At 48.0% G+C, this 26,325-nt stretch overlaps 1 protein-coding gene across 8 annotated transcripts in view; it reads right to left on the reverse strand.

Annotated features, from left to right (window-relative positions):
- CIT (citron rho-interacting serine/threonine kinase) overlaps window positions 1–26,325 on the reverse strand; it is a 173,994-nt gene that overhangs the window by 7,869 nt on the left and 139,800 nt on the right. For 4 of the 8 annotated variants that reach the window (XM_032654115.1, XM_032654110.1, XM_032654111.1 and 1 more), the window contains 20 exons: window positions 24,792–24,927; window positions 22,607–22,711; window positions 17,072–17,212; window positions 16,538–16,645; window positions 14,725–14,887; window positions 14,296–14,460; window positions 11,038–11,175; window positions 10,310–10,490; window positions 9,595–9,686; window positions 8,998–9,102; window positions 8,615–8,784; window positions 7,272–7,352; window positions 7,040–7,175; window positions 5,047–5,186; window positions 4,584–4,676; window positions 2,958–3,066; window positions 2,735–2,863; window positions 2,135–2,215; window positions 456–534; window positions 148–327 (listed from right to left, as the gene is read on the reverse strand). In XM_032654115.1, coding sequence (XP_032510006.1) covers window positions 148–327; window positions 456–534; window positions 2,135–2,215; window positions 2,735–2,863; window positions 2,958–3,066; window positions 4,584–4,676; window positions 5,047–5,186; window positions 7,040–7,175; window positions 7,272–7,352; window positions 8,615–8,784; window positions 8,998–9,102; window positions 9,595–9,686; window positions 10,310–10,490; window positions 11,038–11,175; window positions 14,296–14,460; window positions 14,725–14,887; window positions 16,538–16,645; window positions 17,072–17,212; window positions 22,607–22,711; window positions 24,792–24,927 — 2,532 coding nt within the window. The remainder of the gene's footprint in view (window positions 1–147; window positions 328–455; window positions 535–2,134; window positions 2,216–2,734; window positions 2,864–2,957; window positions 3,067–4,583; window positions 4,677–5,046; window positions 5,187–7,039; window positions 7,176–7,271; window positions 7,353–8,614; window positions 8,785–8,997; window positions 9,103–9,594; window positions 9,687–10,309; window positions 10,491–11,037; window positions 11,176–14,295; window positions 14,461–14,724; window positions 14,888–16,537; window positions 16,646–17,071; window positions 17,213–22,606; window positions 22,712–24,791; window positions 24,928–26,325) is intronic. The other 4 variants (XM_032654114.1, XM_032654113.1, XM_032654109.1 and 1 more) reach the window with 2 other exon arrangements.

Here is a 26,325-nt window from a genome sequence, read left to right on the forward strand (position 1 = left end):
TGCTTATAAAGGACTCATTTCAGTGCCGCAGATCCCAAAGAAATGAGTGGCTTGAGCTTTGGGAAACTTTCAGCCAGTGTGGCAAGATACCTTCTGCTTTGCAGGAAAGCACTTTGCCCCCTGTGATGAGGAAAAGAGGGGCGTTACCTGCGGGAGGTGGACGGGCCTCGGTGCTGGTCAGTGCCGGTCTCCTTCACGAGGTTTCCTTTGCAGCAGATGACCCTTAATTTATCCTGATACGAGGACGCCAGGTAAATCGCTCCCGAGGAAATTGCAGGGCCCAGGTAGCGTGGGTTCGGGATTTCCAGGTACGCTCGGGCAGGGGTCCTGTGGAGTTCCAGGAGAGTCTGCATGGCCTGCCACCTCCACTGCTAGGCGGGATGAGAGAGAGCACGGCCCCGCCCGACACCCACACCCAACCGTGAGCTTTTCAAAGCCTGGGGGGCAGTGCTTACCCTAGAGAGGAGCGGGCCTGGATCTCAATTACTTCGAGTGAGTTGAAGTGGGTCACAAACAGATACGGTTCTCTGTAGGCTGCGTGGCCACCACCGAGCAAGAGCGTGGGGCAAGGGAGGGTCAAGAGACAGAAAATCAAAACCTGGCTGCCATGCCGTCCCTGAAGCAATTTACCCTACACGTGCACCCACATGCCTGCATAATGAGACACGTTCAAGTGTGCACCCTGCCACGCTGTTAGAGTGGAAGATGGGAACCGACTTAAGGCTACATGGTCAGGGTCAGTTACGTAAATCATGGCGCATCCCTGGAATTCCGCACAGGCGTAAAAATGCGTAAGGCAGCTCTGTATGCACTGACGGGGAAAAAACCCAAGGTGTAGTTTTACTTAGTTTGTAAAGCAGGGTTCAGAATACTGTGTAAAGTGTGCTACCACACTGACTTTTTAAAAAGGGAGGGGGATGAGAATATATTTTTTAATGTGCCCGTTATTTGCATAAAGCACTGGAAGGATAAGAAACTCAGAAAAATGTTTTCCATTCGGGGAGTGGGGAGGGAGGATTTGGGAGACAAGTGATACGGGTGAGACTTCATTGTAGACCTTTTTAAACTGTTTAATTGAATACATTTTTCTAAAAAATTTAATTAAAAAAGGCTAGGTTCATAGATTAAATATTTCTGGTCTTAGTACTATATTTCTATATCACAGTGTCACTCAAACTCTAGGATATAATGAGAGCTGTTTTTGGTCTTAAAGGGAAAAAGAAGATTATCACTATTACTCCTCGCAGTGAACTGTTACTTCGGCATCAGTCGTGCCTCCTAGTACTCAGGCCTTTCTGGCCTCTCCTTGCCTGGCATCAGGCTGAACCAGCAGAATGTGGTGGAAGTGAGAAGGCCTGCCAGCCCCCACTTTTGCACTCTTAGGAGAAGCCCACGTGGAGAGAAATGAGGCCTCCAGCCACCGGCCCCTGCTAAGCTCCCACCTGACGGCCAGCTCCAACTGCCAGCCACTTTGTGAAGCCATTTCCGACTTTCTAGGTGTCCCGGTGCCCCTGCTGACACCGCAAGAAGCAAAACTGTCCAGTCAGGCCACAGAGGCTCAGGCAATGATAAGTAGTTGTTTTAAGTCACTAGGTTTTGGAACTTGTCATGAAGCAACAGATAAACGAAATAGCCTTGAAGGGTATTTCAGAACATTCACACGGTCACATATGTACGTTGTGTGTGTGTGTGTGTTCACCCTTTGACCCAGTAGCTCCACTTTTAGAATTTCTGAGCTGGGGATATTTAACAAGTGTGCAAATTTTAGGGTAAGTTTTTCATCACAGCATTGTTCACACTTAGAAAAAGAATGGGCCTAATTAGAATTGGCTAAATTGACAGGTGTTCAGCGGTGCTATGGGATGCTGTGCAGTCTTTGACATGATTTAAATGAACTCACAGGGAATGGTCTCCCTTTCTGGCATGAGAGGCCGGTGGGTTTGCCTTACGTGGTTCGGCGTCAGGCCTCGGGGTCTCTGCCCTAGACGCTTAACGCGGGTGATGCTCCACGTGGCGCCTGGCGCCTAAGGGGGCCCCAAGCAAAGTGCTTAAGCCTAAAGGAAATCCACCTGAGGTTTTTTTCCCGGGACACCAACTACTGGCAGAAAAGAGCCCCACACCTCGCCTCACCTACCGAAGGCCAAAGGTAAGCGACTCCACTTGAGATCATCTGTGCGGCTGCGTCTTCCGTAAGAATCCACGAACACCCCAAACTCTGCAAGGAGGTAGAGCCCGGGGCATGAGCATGGCCGGAGGCAGGGGTATCAATGACACACACTTTGATGGAAGAGTAAGGAATCCAGCCCAGCGGGCTTGGATTGTGAAAAACCTCAGGAGCTCTGCTGAGCCACGTCTCTCGGGGATTTATTAAAGAAAGAGGGTTCGAGTGAAAGGGGGGAGATGGGAAAAGAAGGGGGAGACGGAAGGAGGAAGAGTCAGGGAGTGAGGAAAGGGGAGAAACAGGCCCAGAGATCTGAGGAGGGAAAAGAAGGAAAGGGAGAGAGGAGAGGGAGAGAAGGGAGTGAGGGGCAGAGGAGGACAGAGCAGGCCGCTTTTGGAAAGACCGACAGCGCCGGACCTGGCTGGAGCCTGGGGGTGGGGCGGGGGCACCCCGGGGGCCCTAGCGGTGCAGGACCGGGTACTCCCCACAGCAGGACCGGCCCCGTCCGAGGACCCTGCCCCGGGGCTGTGGTGCCGTAAGCCCCCGTCAGCAGCGGGCAGCTGCCGCACTCACCATGGAAGCAGAGCAGGAACTCCTCCCGCTGCCCCGCACCGTTCACCTGCACGATGGACACGGGGAAACTGTGGGAAGAGGAGGCAAACACGGCAGGCGCCAAGGAATGGTCGTTCTTATCCAGGAATTCTGTAAAGGCAGGCAAGAGGCGGAGCCTCAGGACCCAGGAGGAGCCTGAGGTGGCAGTGGAGCGGAGCGTGGGCGGGGGCGCGCCCGGGCCTACCCTCCAGTGTGTACTGCTTCATGTCAATCTCGTAGAATTTATTGGTTCCGATGAGGATGCTGTAGTTGGTGAAGTGGACACAGCTGCAGGGCTCCGAGGTCTCGATCTCCTGAGACGGGGCAGAAAGGAGGATGTGAGCGTAGACTTGGGGTGGCCCCTGCTCTCCTCGGGCATCTAACCGAGCCGTGCAGGCGTTGCCGCGCGACTTCTTCCTTCTGTCTTCACGCCAAGCACATTCAGTCTCTTCACGTCCCTCACAAGGACGCCCCATCCTTCTGCTGCCTCTGGGTTCTATGCAACCTGAGACTAAGAAGGTCAAGTTGCACCCCAAAAAAGGGTCAGAAACACCATTTCAATGAAAAGGTAGCATTCAAAAAGAGAGCTTTAAAACTACGACATTCTAATCAGAAGAAAAAGCCTGGAGGAATACACAAACAGTGGTGGTTAGAGGGAGTGGTTTTAGTTTCCTTTTCCAAGCTTCTAGGTTTCTATTCTGAACCTATATTACCTATATCATTGTTATCATTACTGAGTTATCTCATCTATCTGAATTATCTGCTTCCTAATTACTTACACTTGTTTTCAGGTCAATCCTAATGGCTTCAAAAACCTAGGCATGCTTATTCCAAATGATGGCCAGGAATTATAAAGAAGAAGTGATTTCTGGGAATTTTCCTGAAGTTAACAGTTCAAACTCTAATCAGCATTATCCTCACCACTAAATATTTATTGATCACCTACTAAGTACGAGGAAACTAGTATAACACAGTGAAACGTTAGGGAAAGTCAAACTTCAGTTTGGGTCTCAACTTTGTAACCTAGGATCTTGGCCAGCCTCAGTCATCTTACCTGAAAATTAGGGATGATCACCCCTGTTTCTCACAACTGTTGTGAAAAGTGTGTGAAACAGCCAGCTCAGTCTCTGGTACTAATAGGTGCTCAATAAAGATGCAAACTAAACAAGAGCCCGCCCCAGATGAAACAGTTTCTCTAACAGGTAACAACCCTTATATATTCATCCCTCCTTTTACTTTTGAGACTAATCACGAAAGCACCTGAAATACATCAGGCTTAGGATGGGTGGAACATGCCTAGTCTAGGGACAAGAGACAGCCTTCTCCAGAAGCGAGGCAAGTGCAGTGATCTCACGGATAGCTGTCCACACCGCAGGCAACATCACAACCCACTGTGCTCCGAGGAGAGCCAGCTCCCGCACTGTGTATCAAAACACAGCCAGCAGTGGTTTTTTTGAAGGTCATTAATAGAAACTTTTACAATCTGAGAAGGATTCTGGTAGGTGCCACCAGGGCTTCTAGCTCCTCAGAGAGATCTTCCTTTCTTCTACTGGTTCAAAAGAGGTGTCTCCTCCATCAGCCACCTTCCTTTCTCCCTTCACAAAAGGCTGAATTCACTGGGCTGGCCAGAGAGGCAGCTCACACATGCAGGGGAGGAGAGCGAGAGGGAAAAGTGTAAGGATGGGCCGCTCTGGAGCTTTCTCCAGGGAGCAAGATACCCTCCCGCTCTAAGTCACCCAGGCCGAAGGGCCCAGGCACACACTACGCCCCGAGACAGCACCTTCCCCACCGGCTCGCTGGGAGAGCAGGCCCGGCCAGGCCCGGGACTTACTTTCCGAATGCAGTACTTGCTGAGGTTTTCGTTGTAGCGGAGAATGACAACTTTGTTGGGCGTGGCTGCACAGATGCAGAGCCCGCTCTCAATCTGAAAAGCAGTTGAGGGGGGAGGGGGAGGGGGGGCGGAGAAAGAAGGAAAAAGCGCGTCACCAGTGTGTACACTGGCTCCGTGGCAAAACTAGGAAAGGAACATCAGTTGAGAGCAGGGTCTCTCAAGCTCGGCACTATGGACACTTTGGACCAGGTCATTCTCTGTGGTGAGGGGCCATTCTGGGCACTGTAGGGTGTTTAGGAGAAACCCCAGGCCCTGCCCACTGGATGCCAACAGTGCAACCACCAGTTGTGTCGAAAAGCAAGAGAAACTTAACCCCGTTTGAGGACACACAATTTTCAAGGTCAAATCCATCAGCCCACAATTTCAAGAGCCCTTGCCGGCTGAGGCCCGCAGGGGTGCTTACCTTGCCAGCAGCAAACAAGTGGCAGCCCTTGACGGCTTCGAAGATGTTGGGTGAGATGTCCGGCTGGGCGGGAAGGTGAGACTGTGCGAGGGACTGTTTCACTTTCTTCACGTCCACGAGACACAGGGCCCGCTCTTCTCCTGAGGGGACGGGACAGCAGAGCCACAATGGCGGTTCTCGTCCTCCCCCGAGTAAAAGCCACACGAGGCCATGCGGGGGCACTGCTTTCCACAAATTCCCATAAACACAGTTTAGGTCCAAGTTTTAGATCTATAAGGAAAATATCTGGCCTCTTGGTCAAGATTTTGGGAGGAAAACAAAAAATTCTGCAGACACAAAATTGGAGAACGTGAAGTGAATATTCAAACGTGCTCCCCACCAAAGTCAAGAAATGGGTAGGGGACAACAAAACAGTAAACGCGGACTAATCCAGTATGTGTCACGGTGTCACGAGGGACCACAGAAAGGCTGAGGATGGTTCCATGTTCAAGGAGACGAGGGAGACCCGTGTGAGTGCAGTGCGTGGTCCTGGACTGGATCACAAGCCGGGAAAAAAATAAAGGACATTACTGGAGCCACAGGTAAAAGCCAGCTATGGGCAGTACATGAGAAAATGGGAGAAGCAACGATTAAATTCCCCGAATTAAAAAGTGAAACTATTCTATAGGATGCTATAATGGCGGATACATTGTTACCCATTTGTCCAAACCCGCAGAATGTATAAGAGTGAGCCCGAATGTAAACTGTGGACCTGGGGTGATAATGACGAGTCCATGTAGGTGCACTCTGGTGGGGGACGCTGATGGAGGGGGCGGCCTGCGCGTGTGCACGCGGGGCAGAGATATAGGGGAATTCTCCCTACCTTCTGCTCAGTTTTGCTGTGAACCTAAAACTGTTCCCAAGAATGATGTCAAGAAGGAAGGGAGGAAAGAAAGGAAAGAAAGCAAGAAAAAAGAAACCAGGGGCTTCCCTGGTGGCGCAGTGGTTGAGAGTCCGCCTGCCGGTGCAGGGGACACGGCTTCGTGCCCCGGTCTGGGAGGATCCCACATGCCGCAGAGCGGCTGGGCCCGTGAGCCATGGCCGCTGAGCCTGCGCGTCCACAGCCTGTGCTCTGCAACGGGAGAGGCCACAACAGTGAGAGGCCCGCGTACCGCAAAAAACAAAACAAAATAATAAGGCCTTGAGACAGGGACTTGGGCTGTACCATACCGCAAAAAAAAAAAAAAAAAAAAAAAAAAAAAAAAAAAAAAGAAACCAACAAAACAAGCCAGCAGCGGAAAAGAGCTGAGAGACCAAAGAAAGCCAGTTCCTGACCATATTATATCAGGATCCGGCCCCTGGATCCAGCCGGCCAGGCCTGAATGAGACCTGACTGTGGATGTTTTGAACATGGAACAAATGCATTATTGTTTTCCCCTTAAAAAAAAAAAAATACACACACACAAACACACACACACACCACACACATATATATAGTACCACCGATAAAGAGAGGGAAAAAGAACCTTCCTGCCATGGGTATGTGAGAGAATGCTCCTTGCTCCTTGTTCTTAGGTGACTGGCTGAAGGATCCAGTCACAGCTGCCACTGACTCTCAGGTGGTTCAAAATAAGTGAGACAGAGAGGGGAGAGAGAGAGAGAGAGAGAGAGAGAGAGAGAGAGAGAGAGAGAGTGTGTGTGTGTGTGTGTGAGAGAGAGAGAGAGAGAGAGAAGGGCGGGGGAAATGTGGCAAACTGCTAATGAGTCGTGCACGCAGATGAAGGGTGTGTGAGAGCAGGGAGAAATGGGAGGCGGGCAGCAGGGCGGGCAGGCGCTCAGAGAGGGGCCGCGTGCGAGCAGAGCGCCGGGGGCGCGGGCACCTACAGGACGCAGAGGGAAGAGCCGCTTCTGCGCCAGCCTGCCCCCAGGAGGGCCTGTCTCTGCGTTCGACAAGCATACGGCGAATCATCTCCCTCACAAGTGAAGGCAAAGCGCCATGTCCTTGGCCTCCCACCTGCAATCATGAGGAGCTTCTCCAGGTCCTTGATGATGTAAATCTGGAAGACCGCTCCGATCCCTGGGACGTGGGTGAGGGAGTTCTTCAAGACATTCAGCGCGTACAGCCCTTCCTCGGTGCCCACCAGCACCACCTGCCGGGGTGCAAGTCCCCAGGCAGAGCGTGAGGGGGGTCACGTCCCCATAACCAGCCCCGACACAGCCGACGGTGCCCAAAAAAACATGGTCACCTGGTCGCTGAAGGGCAGCGTGCAGTTCATGTCGAGCCGGTCATCGCCTTCCAGTTTCAGCAGGGAGTTTCCAAGCAACTTCTTTTCACATGAGAAAGAAAAAAAAGAGAGAGAGAAAAGAGGCCACGGTGAGCTGAACTGTTCATGACCGGACCATCCAGACAGACAAAAGCAAGAACGGAGAAAAGTTTAATGCCGGGAAGAAGGGCAAGTTCCTCCTGAAGACGCTCAGAAGCACACATCTACTCGTGGCTTGCCCCGTATTTTGATCTGACCTCAAAAGGCAGGACGCGAATGTTATCGGTATCTCTGGGGTGGCTGTTAATTAGTGTCAGAGTGTAACTCAGTCCGGATGCAGAACTAAATGAGTGCAGGAGACGCAGAGAGAGAGTCTGTGATACGAAACAAACCGAAGCTGAAGGATGTCCCTGCCAAGGCTTGATAAGCCACATGGACGCTCCTGCCCCCCCAGGTGGTGGCACAAGGGCAAAGCCCAGTGTCAGCAGCAAGCCAACCCACTTCTGAGCCTCTTTACCTGAACCCACGTGGGCAGAAGCTTGTAGGAGGTACAGTCAGGGCCCTATTGTACACACATGGATGAGGCATTAGGTAAAAGGCTCACACGTGGGACAAGGAGATGGGTCATTGCAACAGGTTCACCCCACGAGCAGGAGACTCGTGATTGAGGATTTTCCGATTGCTAACACTTAAAGTGTTTATTAGGAGCTAAGTGTTTGAAAAGAGCTGTTGGGTCTTTGGTGGAGCAAACACCAGTGAGTGATGAGTGCTGTTTGTATCCTGGAATGTTCCAGGAGGAGTGATGCCAATCAAGGCCCACCCACGTCTCTAACGTCTTCAGGAGAAGTAGGATTTCAGACCTGCCTTCGGAAGAGCAAATCACATAAAAGCAATTGAGCAGGTTATGAAAAGCCTTCCTGAAGGAGACACGGCTGTCGGCAGCCTTTTGTGCCGCTTTACGGCCAGCGTGCTCGTAACGCAGGCCTTCAAACCACATAAACACTTCCGGGTAAACAAGAGAGAGGATTTCCTTGTAAGTACATTTGCCCTGTGCAGCCAGAACCGAGATGTAGTGCGCCCTGAGAGCTGGCTAAGGGGGTCGACTCCCCCATTCTAGAAGGCTCTGGGGGTTGGAGGGGGACCCACGATGCCGGCCAAGCCGCCTCGAAGCCTGGATCTCTGTCGGCACAGAATCCCGGTCGTGACAGTCTGAAGCCATCACCCCTCAGAGAGGGAGGCCAAGGGGAAACACGGCAGCCGACGGGACTCCCACCAAGTCTGCCCGCTTTACAGAGACAAGCTCCGGCGCCTGTGTGCATACTCACAGCATCGGCTTCTGCCTTTTCCCTAGACACTCTCCCACCTGCGACAACTGACTCTAAGGCAGTGACCCAGCGCTGCTTGTCGGGAAAGCTGGGAGCCAGCAAGTAGAGGGTTCTCCCGGGCCAGCAGGTGGTGTGCGGGTGAGATTCCATCTTCAGCACGTAGGGGACATCTAGGAAATTCGACAGAGCACAGGGTGGGGTTCGCCCACCCCCGCTGGGAACAATGGCCAAGCCACACCTGAGTCCCAGTTACTTAGCAGAAGGCGGGGCCGGGGAGCCTCCTTCGCAGGCTGATCCGCCACGTGCCCCTCCTGCCCTTGCTGACGGATCCAGCCCAGCCAAGCCCAGCCCAGCCCACCTCCGGGGGCCCCGCTGCTCCCCACCTGCTTTGGCTGTGTTTGCGAGTTCAGAAGCACCAACGGCGCCATGAATAGACACGTCCCCGTCGGGAAGGCACAGCTCAAATTCTTCCGCCGGCCTCTGTCCAGCTTGGTGCAAAGAGGAAGGGCAGAAAGAAAAACAAAAGAACAGGAACAAGAACAAGAGGAGACAAGAGGAAAAGAGAGAGAGACGGAGTATGCGGTGGACAGACAGGCGCACGAGAACAGAGGAGGGAAGAGATGTGCGGAGAAGGCGGAGAGGGAAGATAAAAACAAAAGTAAAGTGCGTCAGATGAGTGGCACAGTCAAATTTCGGATGACGATGCGGATTTATGGGTTAGTTGGCTGAGGCGGAAGTTCTTGGAAGGTGTATTAGCAGGTGGAATCTTCAGGGCAGCACCCTGCAGGGTCTTCAGTGGGGAGACCTACAGACGTGAGTATCGTACCAATAACCTTCAGCGCAGTCATTTGGGTTTTAATTTTCAAAAATGGAAACTTGTAGAAGGCTTGCAACGCAGTCTGGAAAACAGAGCCTTCACGCCAAGACTAGGACACCTGGGCCAACCGCGTGCAATGAGATTCCCTGAGCTATTAATTTACCTTCTCTGGCTTCACTGTCGTAAATGAGGACTTTCGAGCCCTCCAGGACGATGTACTTCCTGTCCCAGCCTTGCTGTCCTCGTTTGTTATTCCTGGGAAAACAGAGATGGGAAAGAACTGTTTGAACTCAGAAGAGTCAGGCAGGGGGAAGGGGTGGGGAGGCGAGGGAATCCCGGTGAAGATGCTTCCCTCGAAAACATCGGGAATGAAGTGCAGGGGCAGGGGAAAAAAAAGCTTCCTTCTACCCTTCTGGGACGTAGGCTGGCCTCGGAATTCAACTGATGCAAGACACATGAACAGGAGAAAAGCATACACATTTTATTTTATGTGTACATGGGAGTCTCCACAAGAAAATAAAGCCCCAAAAGCAGATGGGCCCAAGTGCTTATATACTAAGTTGAACAAAGAGCAGCAACTGAGGAAAGGTAACAGGCGCTGTGTGCACAGACTTCTCTCAGCTGGCCTTGCCCCCCCTGCTCCGGGGAGGAGAATGCTTCTTTCCTCCTGGTACAGGAAGAGCAGCTTTTACATGGGAGTTTTATCTCCTACTTTCCAGGAGAGAAAGGGGAGGTCAGAGTGTCGCTCTTGCATCTGCTGTTTTCCAAATGCCTTTAGCTCAGAAGTATCCTTACCCCAAAGCGGCCCATTCTGGGCCGGCACATCCTGCCGCCCTTCACCAGACCCCACCCCAGCCCGAACGGCCTTGCAGCAATACCTGGGCACCTTCATCCACCCTTCCAGGTGCAAGCCGCTGCTGGGCTCCTTGGTCTGGAGACCCGGGGAGTTCATTTTGTCACGGCAGAAGGCCTCAGTGAAGTGCGTGGCATATTCGGCTGGCAGGCCACAGGTGGCCGGCAAGCACGTGGAGCACTTGGGATGACACATGACCTGACATTCTAGGGAAAAGCAGTGAACAACCTGAACACACACTCGGCTGATGCTGGACCATTCCCTGCCTCTGCCAGCCAACCCCCCGCCTGGCCCGTCCATCTGGCCCCGCCATCCAGGGCATCCCTAACCTTTCCCAGGAGCCAGGCCCCTACGGAGAAGAGGAAACGAGACAGCCAGGCACTCTCGACCCAGTTTTCCTGGCTTCTCCCAGGCTGCCACAGACAGGTGTGTAAAACACATCTGCATGTTTCCCTTGGAGCCAGCACACAGTCTAAAGGCAGGGAGAGACCAGCCTGACGGAAAGGGGGCTGGAAGTTCACAAAGCCCAAGGCATTTTGCACAGGGAATTGGGAGACGTGAGCTGACAACACGTATAAACTCCCTCTTGAACAGGGGAAAAATAGTGTCCTCCCACTAAGACTAAAAGCTTGAAAATGAATGCACTACATGATGAGGAATTTAAAAAGGAAAAAAAATCCCCGCCCCCATCGGACAGAATCTTAGGTGGAGATGCACAGGCACCCTCCCCCCACGCACAGCAGCTGCTCTTACCAAGACACTTGGATGCCTGGCGCCCGAAGTGCACGGTATCCAGACACACAGCGCACTGCGTGGCTCGCATGTTCAGTCCTACATTGAACCGGTGAGGAATGTTGTGGTGCATGCGCTCCTTAAGACGTCGGCTGAATTCTGGAGGAAAATTTTTTCAAAAAAATCATTAAAGTGCTGTAAATTATACCACCAAGAAGGTGAAAAGACGCCCCACAGAACAGGAAAAGTGTTCACAAATCACCCCTCTGACAAGGAGTTTAGAGAATATAGGAAGAACTATAGGAAGAACGGAATATAGAAAGAACAAGAATATAGGAAGAACTCTTATGAAGCAAGAGGAAAAAGACAACCCAATTAAAAAACGGGCAAAAGATCTGAAAAGACATCTCTCCAAAGAAGATAAATAAATGGCCGAGAAGCACAGGAAAACATGCTCAACGTCATTCATCATTAGGGAAATGCAAATAAACACCACAGTGAGATACTAGCTGACGCTCGCTGGGTTATCCAGACTCAAAAATATGGAAAATGCATGTTGGTAAAGATGTGGAGAAATGAAGGTCCTCATACGCTGCTGGTGGGAAAGCAAATGGTGCAGCCATTTTGGAATCCAGTTTGGTCGTTCCCCATAAAGTTAAACACAGAGTTACCAGATGACCCAGCAATTCCACTCCTAGGTCTACACACCCAAGAGAACTGAAAACATTATGTAGCCACAAAAATTTGTGCACAGATGTTCACAGCAGCATTATTTATGATAGCCAAAAAATGGAAACAACCTAAATGTCCATTGATGGATTAATACAGAAACAAGATGTGATAACCACACAATAGAATATTATTCAGCAATTAAAAAAATGAAGTACTGATAAATACAAGATGAACGAATCTCAAAAACATTATGCTCTATGAAAGAAGCTAGACACAAAAAGTCATACGTGGTATGATTCATTTATAGGAAACGTCCAGGATAGCAAATCCATGGAGACAGAAAGCAGACTGGTGGTTGTCAGAGGCTCCATGAAGGGGGAAATGGGAAGCAACTGCCAATGGGTATAGGGTTGTTTTGTTTTTTGTTTTTTTTCTTTTGGGGGGGGGGGTTGGACCAAAAATGTTTAAAAATTAGAATGTGATGGTTGCATAGCCTTGTGAACTTACTAAAAAACAATGAATTATACATTTCAAACAAACAAATTGTATAGTATGTGAATTATATCTCAATAAAGCTGTTAAAAAACATTAGAGCACGTTAGTGACGGATTGTAAAATTACTTTAACACTAACAGATGTGTCTAGATTTATATGAACCAAATTAAAATCACCATTATCTGGTTACTAGGAATTAGGTTTTATTTAAGAACACATCACTGGCAGCAGGTTCTTAATACAATGGCATAGGTATTTGTGAGCATAGAGAAACATATGCTTCTAAGTCAGTTGTTTATAAATATTTTAGTCATAAACGGTTTGTTTTCCACATGAGGTCATGGATCTGGAGCTTTTCAGAATCGTTTAAAGATCACTATTCTGAATTACAGAATTTCTGATTATTCAATACATAAACTGACTGAAGAATTCTCACTTCATGCCCAGTTCTTTCATGAATAACCTCCTTTTTTAAAAAACCCAACTTTTAAGCCTCAAACAACTGATTCTTACATTTATAGTCCAGTCAGTTAAAATTAACAAGATTGACTTTTTTTCATTTAGAAGGCCCCCTTCTCAATAGTGACCTAACTAGCTAAAGGCAGCTTTAAATAGAAGAATTCAGGATCCATATTTCTGAATCCAAATTGATTTCTCCATATAATGCTATTCCTGTTCCTTTATCAGAAAGTCACGAGGAATAAATAACATAAATGCACTTTGACACTGTGAACAAGCCACGCACATAAAGGAGATGCTTCGAGTATTCCAAACCACTCAGGGAGCTGCTCTATGCAGCCTCATTGAAGGACACGGGGGCCAGAAATGATTTTCTTCTGTGTTACCAGCTCCACTTTGATGACTGTAAGAGTGAAGCTCTTTGATTCAAAGTGTTATGTAAACATAGGAAATGAGATGACATCATCGCTGAAGAAAACAACAACAACAAAATCCCATCGAGATTGGCAGCTTAAGTGGGTTGATAGTGGGACTTCCCTGGCGGTCCAGTGGTTAAGACTCCACGCTTCCACTGCAGGGGGCAAGGGTTCAATCCCTGGTAGGGGAACTAAAATCCCTCATGCCGCACAGCAGGGCCAAAAATAAGTAAATAAGATAAAGTGCGTAGCTGGTGATACCGTGATATTAAACCATAGCTCTACTCCACTCTCTGTATGACTTTCCAAACCACCTTCCTTGGCTTTTTTTTTTTTTTTAAGTCCTTTCCGTCTCTAGGTGAACAGAGTACTTTTAAGCCCACAAAGTAAAACTCCTCACACCACTGGTATAAATTGGCACAAATTATCAACTTTCAAAATGAACATAACCTTTAACCTGATTCATTTCCCAAGGACTTACCCTACAGTTGTAGCACCCACAGAGCTGCAGGGTATTCACTGCAGGATACGTATGGAAACAAGGAACTGGAAATAACCTAAATGCCCATCAACAGGGGTCTGGATTAATAGGTGAATCATATACCTCCCACCATGGAAGACCACACAGCCCTCTAGAAGGACGGGGTCGATCCACGAAACTGGCTAAGACAGCATTTTAACTAAAAGAAGAAAGATGTTCTGCAGTGTATAGCAGCGGCCCCCAACCTTTTTGGCACCAGGGACCGGTTTCGTTGAAGACGATTTTTCCAGGGACCGGTGCGGGGGGCGGGGGGTAGGGGATGGTTCGGGTGGTAACGCGAGCAATGGGGAGCGGGGATGACGCTTCGCTCGCTCGCCCGCTGCTCACCTCCTGCTGTGCGCCCGGTTCCTAACAGGCCACGGACCGGTACCGGTCCACAGCCCGGGGGTTGGAGACAGTGGGCTATGATATTTATGAAAGACAAAAGGACTGAGAAAAATATGTTATTTTCTCCTGCCTCTTAAAGATGATTATATAAGACACCTGCATAATACAGACATGCAGTTATGTGCATGAACGATGGCTAGAAGAGCACAATGGTTGACTCTGGGTAAGGGAACCGGGGTGGGGAGAAGGCTGACTTCTTACTCTTTATCCTTTAGTGTTATTACTTGTCATTTTCACCTTAGGTCTGCATTTCTCAGTCCATTTTAAAAAATGTCGATGCATGTCCAGTGGCCCCTTTTGAGGACATACCCTCTGGAGTCGAAGACTCCTTCCTGCGGCTGGACGGCGGGGCGAGCAGGCTCAGGGCGCTGGGCTGGTGCTCGGGCGACCGCACGATGGCGGACATGGCGATCTGCTGCCTGGCGGTGGCCGGCGTGGACGGGTGCGGGTGGTCTGCGGCTTTCCGGTGGGCTGCTGGGGAGAGACGGGTCCAACGCCTTTCGGTTAGCAGGGTCCCCGAGAGGCCCCAACCAGGTGGACCGCCCCGGGGGCTGGCTATCAAAGGCCCGAGACCAAAAGGACACACAGGGTGCCCGATCGGCAATGCCAAGGATGCCGTGAATCGTTCAGACGCGGGATGTCTGGGCTGTCACCACGAGGCTGAACTAGTCTCGGCCAATCTCCTTGAGATCGGTCCTCTGCCTCGTCCACCGCACTTGGCTTCGAGGGCACCCGTACCTTCCTCCCGGGCGGAGCGGAGCTCGATGCGGGTCTTCTGCAGGGCTTCCTCGAGCTCCGCGCAGCGAGCTTTCTCCTTCTCCAGAGCCACCTTCAGCTCATTGTACTGCAGAGGAACCTGTGTGGGCAAAGCAGGGTCCTCTTTCCGTCGACTAAATAAACCCTAGCAATGGAAACAGAGATATCTCCTAACTCCTGGAAATTGGCACTGGGAACTAGTGAAAGGAACTCTGCCTCGGGAGGAGCAGACCACGGGAGCCGGGCACATACTCACTGCAAGCGGGCTTAGTAAAAATGGCATGTGAAGGGGGAGGGGGGGACCGAGCCACAGCCCCTCCCAGCCGGCTGGAAAAAAAATAGGGGCGTGGAAGTTTTCACCGAGAGGGTCAGAGATGCTTGAATTGCCACCACCTCTTCCTTTAGCATTCCCAAGAAGGAGAGCCATTTCCTGAGCCTTTACCCTCAAAAAGTGGAAGTGGAGGATGGAAAGGAGACATGGTTCAGAAATCACTCTCGCCTTGAATTTGTCTCGTGATGCTTAGTTACAAGATACAGAGATGAGTTTTTTTTTTTTAAAGGCAGCAAAAAAAATTAAAAAATGGAATACTAAAATAATGTCACCACAAGGGGCTTATGCAAAAAACATGCAAATGGAACATGTATTGTACATGGGAAAGAAAAGTATAACGTAGGGTAATGGGAGTGAAAACTAACCAAAAAAATACACGGAAGCACCCTGACTACATCAAGTGACAAACTCAGATAACAGTCCACTGATGAAATGAAATAGATTCCGTATCATCAGCACCAACAGGCACGGCCACACAGCACACAAGGAAACCCTCCTCCACAACCACCACTGCTGCTCTGGTGCCTTCCCGTAAAGAGAACAAAGGGACCAAGAGACCGGCCGCCTCCTTCAGCCCACTCCCCGGTATCCTGTCATCGGAGGCCTTCCCTGTACCACCGCCAGTGCTACTCTGGCATCTGGGTGCCTTGGGAAGAAGCTTCAAGCTCCTTAGAGACCTTCTGGAACTGAGAACACATGACCAAACCTTCAGTGGTTCAGGGAAGCATGCTTTGGGCTTATTAAAAATCTTCCCATGTGTGCCTATATATCACCCTGTCCATCTGTTTCTTTTGGTCATTGTTTTCAATTTATATGTTACAATTTTAAAGAGATGGAGCCGCACCCCGTGGAAGGGACAGCTATCCAGTCAGACACTTTGGGCAGGTCACGTCAGCTCTCTGGGTCCCAGTCTCTTCTTGAGCCAATCAGAAGAACTGAGCAGATGATGGCTAGTTTTTCTGGAGTCCCGTACACGTGACCTGAGAATCCTTCTACGGCCCCATACAGATGACATATTAAAACCTCTGGAATCCTATCCCCATGACCTAAGAACCCCTCTCTGTCTAGAATCCCATACAAGTGACCTGTAATCTCTCCAGAGTCCTGTACATGTGAGCAGGGAACCCCTCTGGAGTCCAGGACGCTGACCTGAGTATAAACCTTCCTCTCTGCTACCTTCCCCACCCCAGCTGCCTGGGAAAAAACTATCACTGCCTTCACAGAGGAAGGCATGACAACTTTAAAGGCCATGAACACAAAATGGTGTATTACAGACTCGAGAGTGATAGCTTCTCTTGAAGAGCTATTCTGATGATCCCAAAGCCTCTTTTTCAACCCCAAACAAAACAAGATGCATTTTGTTTTCTCTGATGTTCCTAGGATTATCTATCCCAGTGGTCTTTATAGAATCACCACGATTGAGCAAAACTGTCAGCTCCCCGCTTTTCAAACCCTCTGACCCACCTTTTTCTTTTTAGCAGGTTGGTCCATTTTGGCTTGCAGAAAATCGATGAGTTTGGTTTGTTGAGAAATAGTGCCTTCCATTTTCACCTTTTCATGAGAATAGAGAACCTAAAATTTGTGAAAACGAAAAGCACCTCAGACACCGAAAGAAGTATACTTTTAACCTCGGTACTTTAAGAAAATAAAAAATAAAGTTGTTACAATATTAACATACGAAAAATTCAACCCAAGCCACACTGGGCCAATTTTTATTTACTTAGTTCTGATCTTACTGCCCACCATCCCCCCAAAAAAGATGGACTGAAGTACGCACAGAAATGTGAAAAGCAAAAAATAGCAAATGGCAAGTAGGAGAATCTAGAGGGTGGTCATGATAGAAATTTCCCAGCTTCTCTGAACGTTAGAAAATTTTCATAATAAAATACTGGGAAAAACACACAACATGAAGATACTGCCCATTTGACCAGACAGATGGCTTTTGGCCATCATGCTTTGCTCCTGCAGACCCTTTAAGTTCCCTTTGCCAGTTCTCACCTGAATGTTCTCTAGCTGATATTCCAGATCACTCCTTTCTGTCTTCAGCAGATCAGCCCGATCTAGAGCTTCTTGTAGCCCTTGAGTCAGACGGAAAATATGACTCTTTTGCATGTCCATCTGCTGCTGTAACTTGGCTTGCTGGTGGGAAGAGAGGCAGGAGAGGCTTCATACCACACACAAAGCAACGTGCTCCCTCACTGTCCCTATTACAAACTAATTTCAGACATGGCACCAAAAGCTCGGCTCATTCCGGAATGACCAACTGTCTGCTATTCCAAAATGACACACGTGCAGTTAAAAAGAGCTGGCACAGAACTCTCTGATGGCCAGCCACGCACAAGGTGCCCACTGCAACAGGAAGTCCAGACTGGTGGGTCTGCCTTCCCAATCAGAGTTGCAGTTAAGGGTATTTTGGTACTTCATAGTACGGGCCATCTGAGTTGACATCTAAGGCAGTATGACTTAATGCCATGACAGCCACGTTCTGATTTGTCCTTATTTTTTTTTCTTTAAGATCTCAATTGCTGTTAAGAGAACTCACTTTGTGATTCTCCATGTGGAATATACAAAGGAGAGTCAGGGCTTCCCTGGTGGCACGATGGATAAGAATCTGCCTGCCAATGCGGGGGACATGGGTTCGATCCCTGGTCTGGGAACATCCCACATGCCACGGAGCAACAAAGGCCGTGCGCCACAACTACTGAGCCCATGTGCCTAGAGCCCGTGCTCCGCAACAAGAGAAGCCACCACAATGAGAAGCCCGCGCATGGCAACACAGTAGCCCCCGCCCGCCACAACTAGAGAAAGCCCACGCACAGCAATGAAGACCCAACGCAGCCAAAAATAAAAACAAACAAATAAATAAATTGATTAAAAAAAAAAACAAAGGGTCATAGCACCTCTAACTCAAACAGCACCTCGTCAGGGTGTGGGACCAACAAGCACACCAACAGCCACAGTCGCAGGAGATATTTCTACCATGTGGGGAGGAAGGAAGATCCCAGGTTCAGTACAAGTGTCGGTAAAACCCAAGGAAAACGTTTATTTGTTTAGGACATTGGAAATCGCTTTGTGCTGGAAATCTCTCTCCAATTTTTTTTACAATGGAAGTCAACCAGAAAACAGAGCAGGCTATAAAGATACTGGGTTTATGACTCTCTTTCCTAAAATGCTTCTGTTTCTAAAAAGCAAGAAAGAGCAGCTATCCTGACAAGATGCTGCTTGATTTCACCCAACCCCTTGGGTCCAATCTAACCACACCACCAGTGGCCCAAATAATCCCTTCCCTGGTGGCCTAGAGCCTCTGCGGCCTTAAGGACAAAGGGCTGGTAAAGAGCTATAACCATCAGCACGGGAGTTTCCTAGCAGGCGAGGGCAAACCTCGGTGGCCCACGCCCCAGCCGGCCAAAGGCTACTGATGACCTCGGAATCTGCTGAAACCTCGCTACCTTATTTCTCTTCCCTCCACCGATGCTTGTCTTTCCATTTCTACTCCTCACCTGCCCTTCCTCTTGAGAGGCAGCTGATTCCCTGAGGCATCATGGTGTCATGGAAAAGAACCTGGGCTTTAGAACGTTCCAGACCCTGGTTCAAATCCTGACTTTAACTCTTATCAGTCCTGTGACCAGGGGCAGCTCACTGCCTCTCAGACCCTCAGTCTCTTCATCTGTAAGTGGGGGTAATAACTCCCTTCACTGGCTGACACACCAAGCACAGTGCCCAGCATACAGCACATGCTCAATGAATCTTAGCACTGCCTCCTTCGTCTGTCTTTCTTCCCTCCATCCCGTTCAGGTGCGCCCCCCCTCACCTTTCCATCTTCCTTTCCTGCCCGAACCTACTCCGACAGCCTCTCCCCATCAGTCCTCCATAAAGCAGGATACTAACTTATGATCACCTGCCCTGTGTGCGTGACCTGGAATTTCTGAATCAAACCACAGAACCCCCTAAAATACAGGGAAAGAAAGAGAGAAAACAGCTAAGATAACCTCCTCCAGGGAGCTATCTGTCCCCTGTAGCACAAATGATTACTTCTTGCAAATTATCCACTTTAGTTTCTCTCCACTATTTTAGGACAACACTAATTACTAGGCAGGAAGCAGAGAAACAAGTGCTAGGGACAAGACTCTGTTTGGTGACAGCCAGGCCCAAAATATTTCTCTAGAATCAACACATCAACTGTCCATTAGCTTTCCAGGAAATAGGCTACTTATTTACTACAATAGAAAACAAGAGTGACATCTGTGCTCAATGAAATGTTTTACAAAACCATTAACCTGCTTCCCAGAGAGAGGTAAATGGAGGCTGTTCCCAGTCAGTGTTAGAATGAAAAGAGGGCTCTAGCCACGTGCTTAGATCTGTCCCCCAATTTTACGAGGGTGACAGGAAACTGGGTGGAAGCACAAAGGAACTAGATGACAGAACCAGAGCATGAAACAACTCTGGTGGCTGGGAAGATGGGTCAAAACCAACAAGAGAAGGTTTAATATCAACTGAATAAAGAAAGATGTTTAAAAAAAAAAAAAAACTTGTAGAAGGGCTGGTGGTGATTTAACAGATCGATGGGTGTCAGCAGTGTGCTAAAGCCACACAAAGAGCTTGCGTCACTGGCAGAGATATTCAGAGCCCAGAATGGAAGTGGAGATAACCCACTATTCTGTGCTGTTCAAACCACAGGGCCTTCTAGAAACTCTCTTCGGAAAGATAAATCTATCAGAAAAGAACATCCCAAACATGGAAGGATTTCAAGTGTTCCATTTAGAAAAGAGAAGGGAATATGGAGTGGGAAAGCTACAGAGATATCGAATCAGCTGTCACAGAGATGATAAAATAAAAAGTAGTAGTTCTCTCACAGAAGTGTCACAAGGACTATAGGAGTTAATTCATGGAAAGTACTCAGAAAAGCACCTGGCACATAGTACGTGCTAATTAAACATTAGTTATTTTGATTACTAGTCAAGTGATTTGATCATTAATCAGTATTAACCTCCTACTTTGGTTGGAAATATGAGACTACACCCTGTTTTCAAATGCTTCGATGTAATAGAACCAATGGTTGGAAGTTACAGGCTTTAGTTTACAATAAGAAAGGACTTTTCAAGAGTTACAGGTGCCAGAAAAATGAGCTGGGATGTCTAAAGTCACTCTAAATTTTGATACTGAGGCCAAGGTTCACCGAGGCCCACCTATGAGGAGGGTTGGGAAAGGGACTCTCTACCTTGGAAGGGGATTAACTCGACAGGATTAGCAAGTGGACTCTGAGCTCTGGCATCACGTCCAAGAGACTAATCATGCCTGTAAAGGGCAGTGTCAGAAAAGCTTCTGAGGCCATTTCTGGCCCGAGAGAAAAGATCTGGGAGAAAGATCCATTAGTGCCCAAGACAGAAATAATAAAGGAAACAGCGGTGCAAGTGCTGGGAATTGGCACTAAATGACACACAAAAATTCTTTCCAACTCTGAGGCACTGATTCTGACCCCATTTACAAGAACCTGCACCTGCTGGAGGGGAGAGCCAGGCTGAGCCCCCGGTCTCCTGCTTACAGAGGGCCCACCACAAGCCAGCATGCCAGCTGCGTTCCAGACAATAAAGATTGTTCTTAGTTCCCTAATGGTTTCGGCTGTCAGTGAGATCTGCCTCCCATTCAATGGCAGCCAGACAGACATCTGCTCAAAAAGCCCTCTGTGAGGTGCAGAATGGAGAACTGGAAACGTTCCCAGGTAGTTTTAGAAGTGAGAACAAGGGAACTGAATCAGGATTCCAGCCTGCTCTTCCTAGCCCTGCCATTGACTCACCATGTAACCTCGGACCAAAGCACTGAGCTGTTGGGGCCTCCTTCCTTGAAAGGAAAAGAGGACAGGCGAGAACACTGATTATTTCTGTTCCTCCTGTTTCCAACAGGTGCCTCAAGTGGGGGTGTTGCCTATTCATTCCAGATAAAAGACCATCATTCTCTATCTGACCACCGGGGTGATTTGTCAATTTCTATTATAATGTTCTTAGTCACCTTTGGTGAATTTCCCACCCACGTGTATGTGTGTGTGTGTGTGTGTGTGTGTGTGTGTGTGTGTGTGTGTGTGTGTGTAATTGATTTTATTTAAAAACTTTTTGTTGTGGTAAAATGTACATAAAAGTTACCACTTTAATCACTTTTAATTGCACAGTTCTGTGGCAGTAAGTACATTCACATGGCTGTACATCACCATCATCCATCTCCAGGACTTTCCAAAACTCCCACCCATATTTTTTAAAGCCTCATTCTATAAAACATTTTACATTCACCTGCAAAATTTTCACCATACTTTTCGAACTTAATAGTATAGTCATAATATTTCTACCAGCAGAGCCCCTCAGGGGCTACAGGTAGCACACAATAAAACCTCAATTCACCAGAATAGATAATCTGGCTAATTCAACCGTCAGGCTCACTGTGGCTTAAACAGAACACTCTTGGAGTCCAACTTCTTGTGAAATATCTTTATAAAGTGCATTTGTCCTGATAGGTCAATTCTAATGAACAAAGCCGAATTATCAGTGATTCAACTAAACCAGGGCTTTGGTTGGGAGTGGGAAGTTGTCATCAGTTTAAACAGAGATTTTCAGAATTCTGTTAAAAGGTACAGGAAATAATATAAGGAATGGATTGGTTTAGGAGACCAATTTGAGCTTTTTGTTTTGTGTCTCAAAAGCACGGCATCATTTTTTTAAACTGAATTAACTGGGTGTTCAAAAGCCTTCATGAGATTTGGCACTCAGTGTAATCTGATCAGGTCTCTGCCCCGTACACAAAGCTAATTACATGGTTGTCCTATCAGCCTGCAAACGTCATGTACTTTGGACATAAACTCTAAAGAAGAATTAACTCAATATCCATGTGCCTGCATATTTAATAAACTTCCACCTGGTACAGACTCGCTGTGTACTAGACACGCCATTAAGCACCATTTGGGAGGACACAATGACAAAGAGGACCCCGGCCTTCGTGACACATTCTTTTAACGTGTTAAACACCTTTAAGAAAGTATCCGGGACTTCCCTGGTGGCGCAGTGGTTAAGAATCTGCCTGCCAAGGCAGGGGACACGGGTTCCAGCCCTGGTCTGGCAAGATCCCACATGCCGCGGAGCAACTAAGCCAATGCACCACAACTACTGAGCCTGTGCTCTAGAGCCCACGAGCCACAACTACTGAAGCCAGCGCACCTAGAACCCACGCTCCGCTACAAGAGAAGCCACCGCAACGAGAAGCCTGCACACCACAACGAAGAGTAGCCCCCGCTCGCCGCAACTAGAGAAAGCCCACGCAGCGACAAAGACCCAACGCAGCCATAAATGAATGAATAAATAAATAATAAAACAAAAAGATATAATGAAATAAAATTTTTTTAAAAAAGGAAGTATCCGGTGACCACCTTACTCTTCCTGGAAAATTCCACTTTGAAATCTGAACACCTTAATTTGGATCTGCCCACCTGAAGACAACAGATATTCACTTGAGAGTCCACCCGGCTCTATTTGCCCGGCGTTTTACACTCACCTCTTCCAGAAGCCTTTGTTTGAGCTCTCGTTCCGTCTCCAGCTTCTGTTGTAAACTTCGGGCATTCATTTCAAGCATGGCGTGTTTCTTCTCCAGGTCATTGAGCTGGACATTTGGAAAAAATTGGCCGTGACACCACATTTAGTAATGTCAGACGCTAACAACTTCTGCAAATATCCACAAACCTTCTCAGGTAAAGAATAATCAAGTTCTAAAGGTCAGAACATAAATACTGGTTTTTTAAAAGTATATGACAAATGTCCATGTCATAGATAAGCCTTATGTGCGTTATTCTATGAGGAGAGAATATTATTTCTAAGGGATGGGTCATATGTAGGAGGATGACTTCTCAAGAATTTATTTATCTGACATGCTTTGGCTGAATTAAATAATCACATTCTGAATGCTTACTACTCGCATAGGATAATATCAGGAGCTTTGGATGAAAGGACAGACAAGCTCTCTCAAGGATCTTACATCAGGTCACAAAGGCAGAGGGTGGCGCCATAACTAGACACATATACAAATAGTGACTGCTTTGTCAGGTGAAGATTTTGATAAGAGGTACGGAGAAGAGAAATTCATCCTGAAAGACTAGTCGTCAAGAGAAGATGGGGTCAGAATGTCTAGAGTCTTAAAGGATGGGTAGGACTTTGCTATAGAATACTTTAAGAACAGTCAGGTAAAAAAAAATATCCTTCAAGCTAAACACAAAAGGGTTCATTTATCTCTAAATAATATATTTACTTTCCTCACGGTCAAATAATATATTTACTTTCCTTATGGTTAAAAAAAATAGTAAGCCAATACCAGGAGGGTTCCTGAGTAACAAGCTCTAGCCTTGAATCTGATCATATTATTTCTATGAAATTCTGGTAAGAAAATAATCACAGATGTCCATAAAGATTTATGTTCATCACAGTGTTATTTATGATGGCAAAAACAAAAAAATGGAAGAAACTCAAATTTTCAACACAAGTGGAATCATTAAAATAGGTGCCTCAGGCTTCCCTGGTGGCGCAGTGGTTGAGAGTCCGCCTGCTGATGCAGGGGACACGGGTTCGTGCCCCGGCCCGGGAAGATCCCACATGCCGCGGAGCGGCTGGGCCCGTGAGCCATGGCCGCTAAGCCTGCGCGTTCGGAGCCTGCGCTCCGCAGTGGGAGAGGCCACAACAGTGAGAGGCCTGCGTACCGCCAAAAAAATAAAAAATAAAAACTAGGTGGCTCTGTGTAATTGATGTTTCTAGAACTACATGTTCAGAAAAGATTCACTAATTCAGGAAAAGACCCTAGTTATGTGATGTTTACAAAAATATGTAAAGCTGTTTATATAGTAAGAACCTAAATTTATAAATAAATATTTATATGTATATACAAATTCACCAAGATAACAGTGATGACAGCTTACCAGTCATTTTTTTCTTGACTTTTCTGTGGTTTCTATATCTTCCGCAATGACCCCAAATAATCACTTTTATAATCATGAAATTACAAAGTTACACAAAATTCAGAGGTTAGATTTCTACTTTATATTATGTGTGTGTGTGCAAAAGGGTGTGTATGTACGAGGTTATGCGTATACATGAAATTCCTCAGACCTTTTGCTATCTATAATATTGAAGCACCTATTCGAAATCTCTTTTAAGATTAGATAAAAATCTCCAAACACTGGTATGTCACTTTGTAAATACAGAATACAGAGTGCTAGGTGGACAGAACACGTGTATTTCCAACGTGAAATACTGAGAACCTGCACCATCCTCAGATCCTACCGTGTCCCTGGACTTAGAACCCAGAGAGGCTGAGGCTTCCTGTCATTGCAGCAATGGGATGAGCATGAGTCCTCAACACTCCCCGCTCCCCAAGGATGTTCGACATTAGACCCATGAAGGCGTCTAGAAATCAAATGCCAGAAAGCAAGAGTGTCGTGCACCCAGATCAAAATCCCGACCTCAGGGGCCCTGACAGGCAGATGTGAGGAAGTCACTGACCGACTCTGACACCCTAATACCTGCCCCCCTCACCCACGCTACTGGCAACAGAGGGCGGCCCACAGGGAAGCATAATCGCACGACTCTGTTTATGAAACATGCTGACCATTGATCGCATGTGACTGTGTGTCAGGCATACCTGCTAAAAGGAGGTGCACACGTGTATCTAAAGGGCAGGAGGGACAGGGGCTGACCTTGTCGGAGAGACTCTCGGCCTTCAGCTTCTGTTCCTTGAGAGCCTGCTGCAGGGCCAGAATCTCAGCCTTGTGCTCCTTCACTGCCAGCTCGACCACCTGGCGCGACTCGGTGATCCGCTGATCGGCCCTCGCCCTGCGGGGAAACATGGGCACGTTCAGAAGCCCCACCATCGCCGCCCTGCAGGAAGGGAGCTGGTCCAGCTCGGGCCCTGCTAAGCAACCAAACAGACTGTGGGCTGGCGAGATGCCCAACCCAACCCAACCCAACCCCTTGTTCTGAATTATGTCTTGTTTTCTGACCACGTTCAGAGTGAAGATGTGACCCACTTTAGGCCCTGGGTAAAAATACTCTTCACAGGTAAAGTTCCTGTGAATATATATGCACTTGGAAAGGCTGAAGGCGATAAGGCATCTTTCCAAATGCAACTGGGTTGGAGAAGACGTCACAAGACTGTCACACCCTCCTACGGGAGCAGGAAGGGAATGAGGGCCTGCTGAAGGAACACAGGGTGCGGAGGGCCACGCAAAGCCCCATGTGAGCAAACACTTCCTCTCCTTAAAGTACATGCAAGAGGTGAAGTGTTCTGGGTGCTCCTCAAGAAACTGAAACTTGAACCTGACAGATGTATCAATATCTGTAAATAAGGTGAAAGAATAGAAAAACTGGAAGCAAACTAGAAAAATCACTGCCCCTCCCCCCTTTAGGTCTTATGCTTTGCTGCTTCCACACCTGGGCTTGTACAGGCTCCTCCACTGGCAGCTCTCCTTCCCCACCCAACAAATCCAAATCTTACTCAGACTTCAAGGGTAAACTCAAAGACCACGTCCACCTTAGAACCTTTCCCAGTTTCCCTCTCAGAAGCAACCTCTCCTTGTTGTCCCCTGAGCATAAAGGTATTTCTCGCCTGGCACAGCCCACTCTCTATTTTAGGCGTAGTTTACCTCCTCCAGTAGACTCTTAGCCTCTTGAAGACAATTAAGAATTATATTTTACTCATCTCAGGTCCCACATAATACCAAAATAGAGGGAGGAAAGAAACGGGGGTGGGTAGCCAAGATCTTTCACAATTGCCCCTGAAAGTATACATGAAATGTCTTCCCAAGCACAGCCCATGATTACACCTTCCACGTGTGATTGTGAATTTCTTGATGCTATGGTCAGATTCCGTCCCCAAAACTGTCTCTGAAGGATTCTAGAAACAGCTGGCATAAAGGCTGGACTTGCAGGTGGGAGGGAGGGGGTCTGTGTGAGGGCAGCCAGAACGTATGGTGAGGACGGGGGAGCCCAAGAGTTTGGAGGGAAACAGCAACAGAAGGTCTTAAACCAGCAGCCCCCTTACATCAGCAAGTACCCTAAATGGGAAGATGTCTAAAAGGGGAAGATTTTTACCAGTTTCTCTTGAAACTTATAGGTCCTCTTTGCTTCCAGTCTTTTCTAGTTTGATTTAGCACAGATTATACATCCAAGACAGTGATGAGTCTACTTTATGATCAAGCAAATGTGGGAAATACTAAAATGAATCTGATAGAG

Source organism: Phocoena sinus, chromosome 14, assembly GCF_008692025.1.
Source record: "Phocoena sinus isolate mPhoSin1 chromosome 14, mPhoSin1.pri, whole genome shotgun sequence".
NCBI lineage: Eukaryota > Metazoa > Chordata > Mammalia > Artiodactyla > Phocoenidae > Phocoena > Phocoena sinus.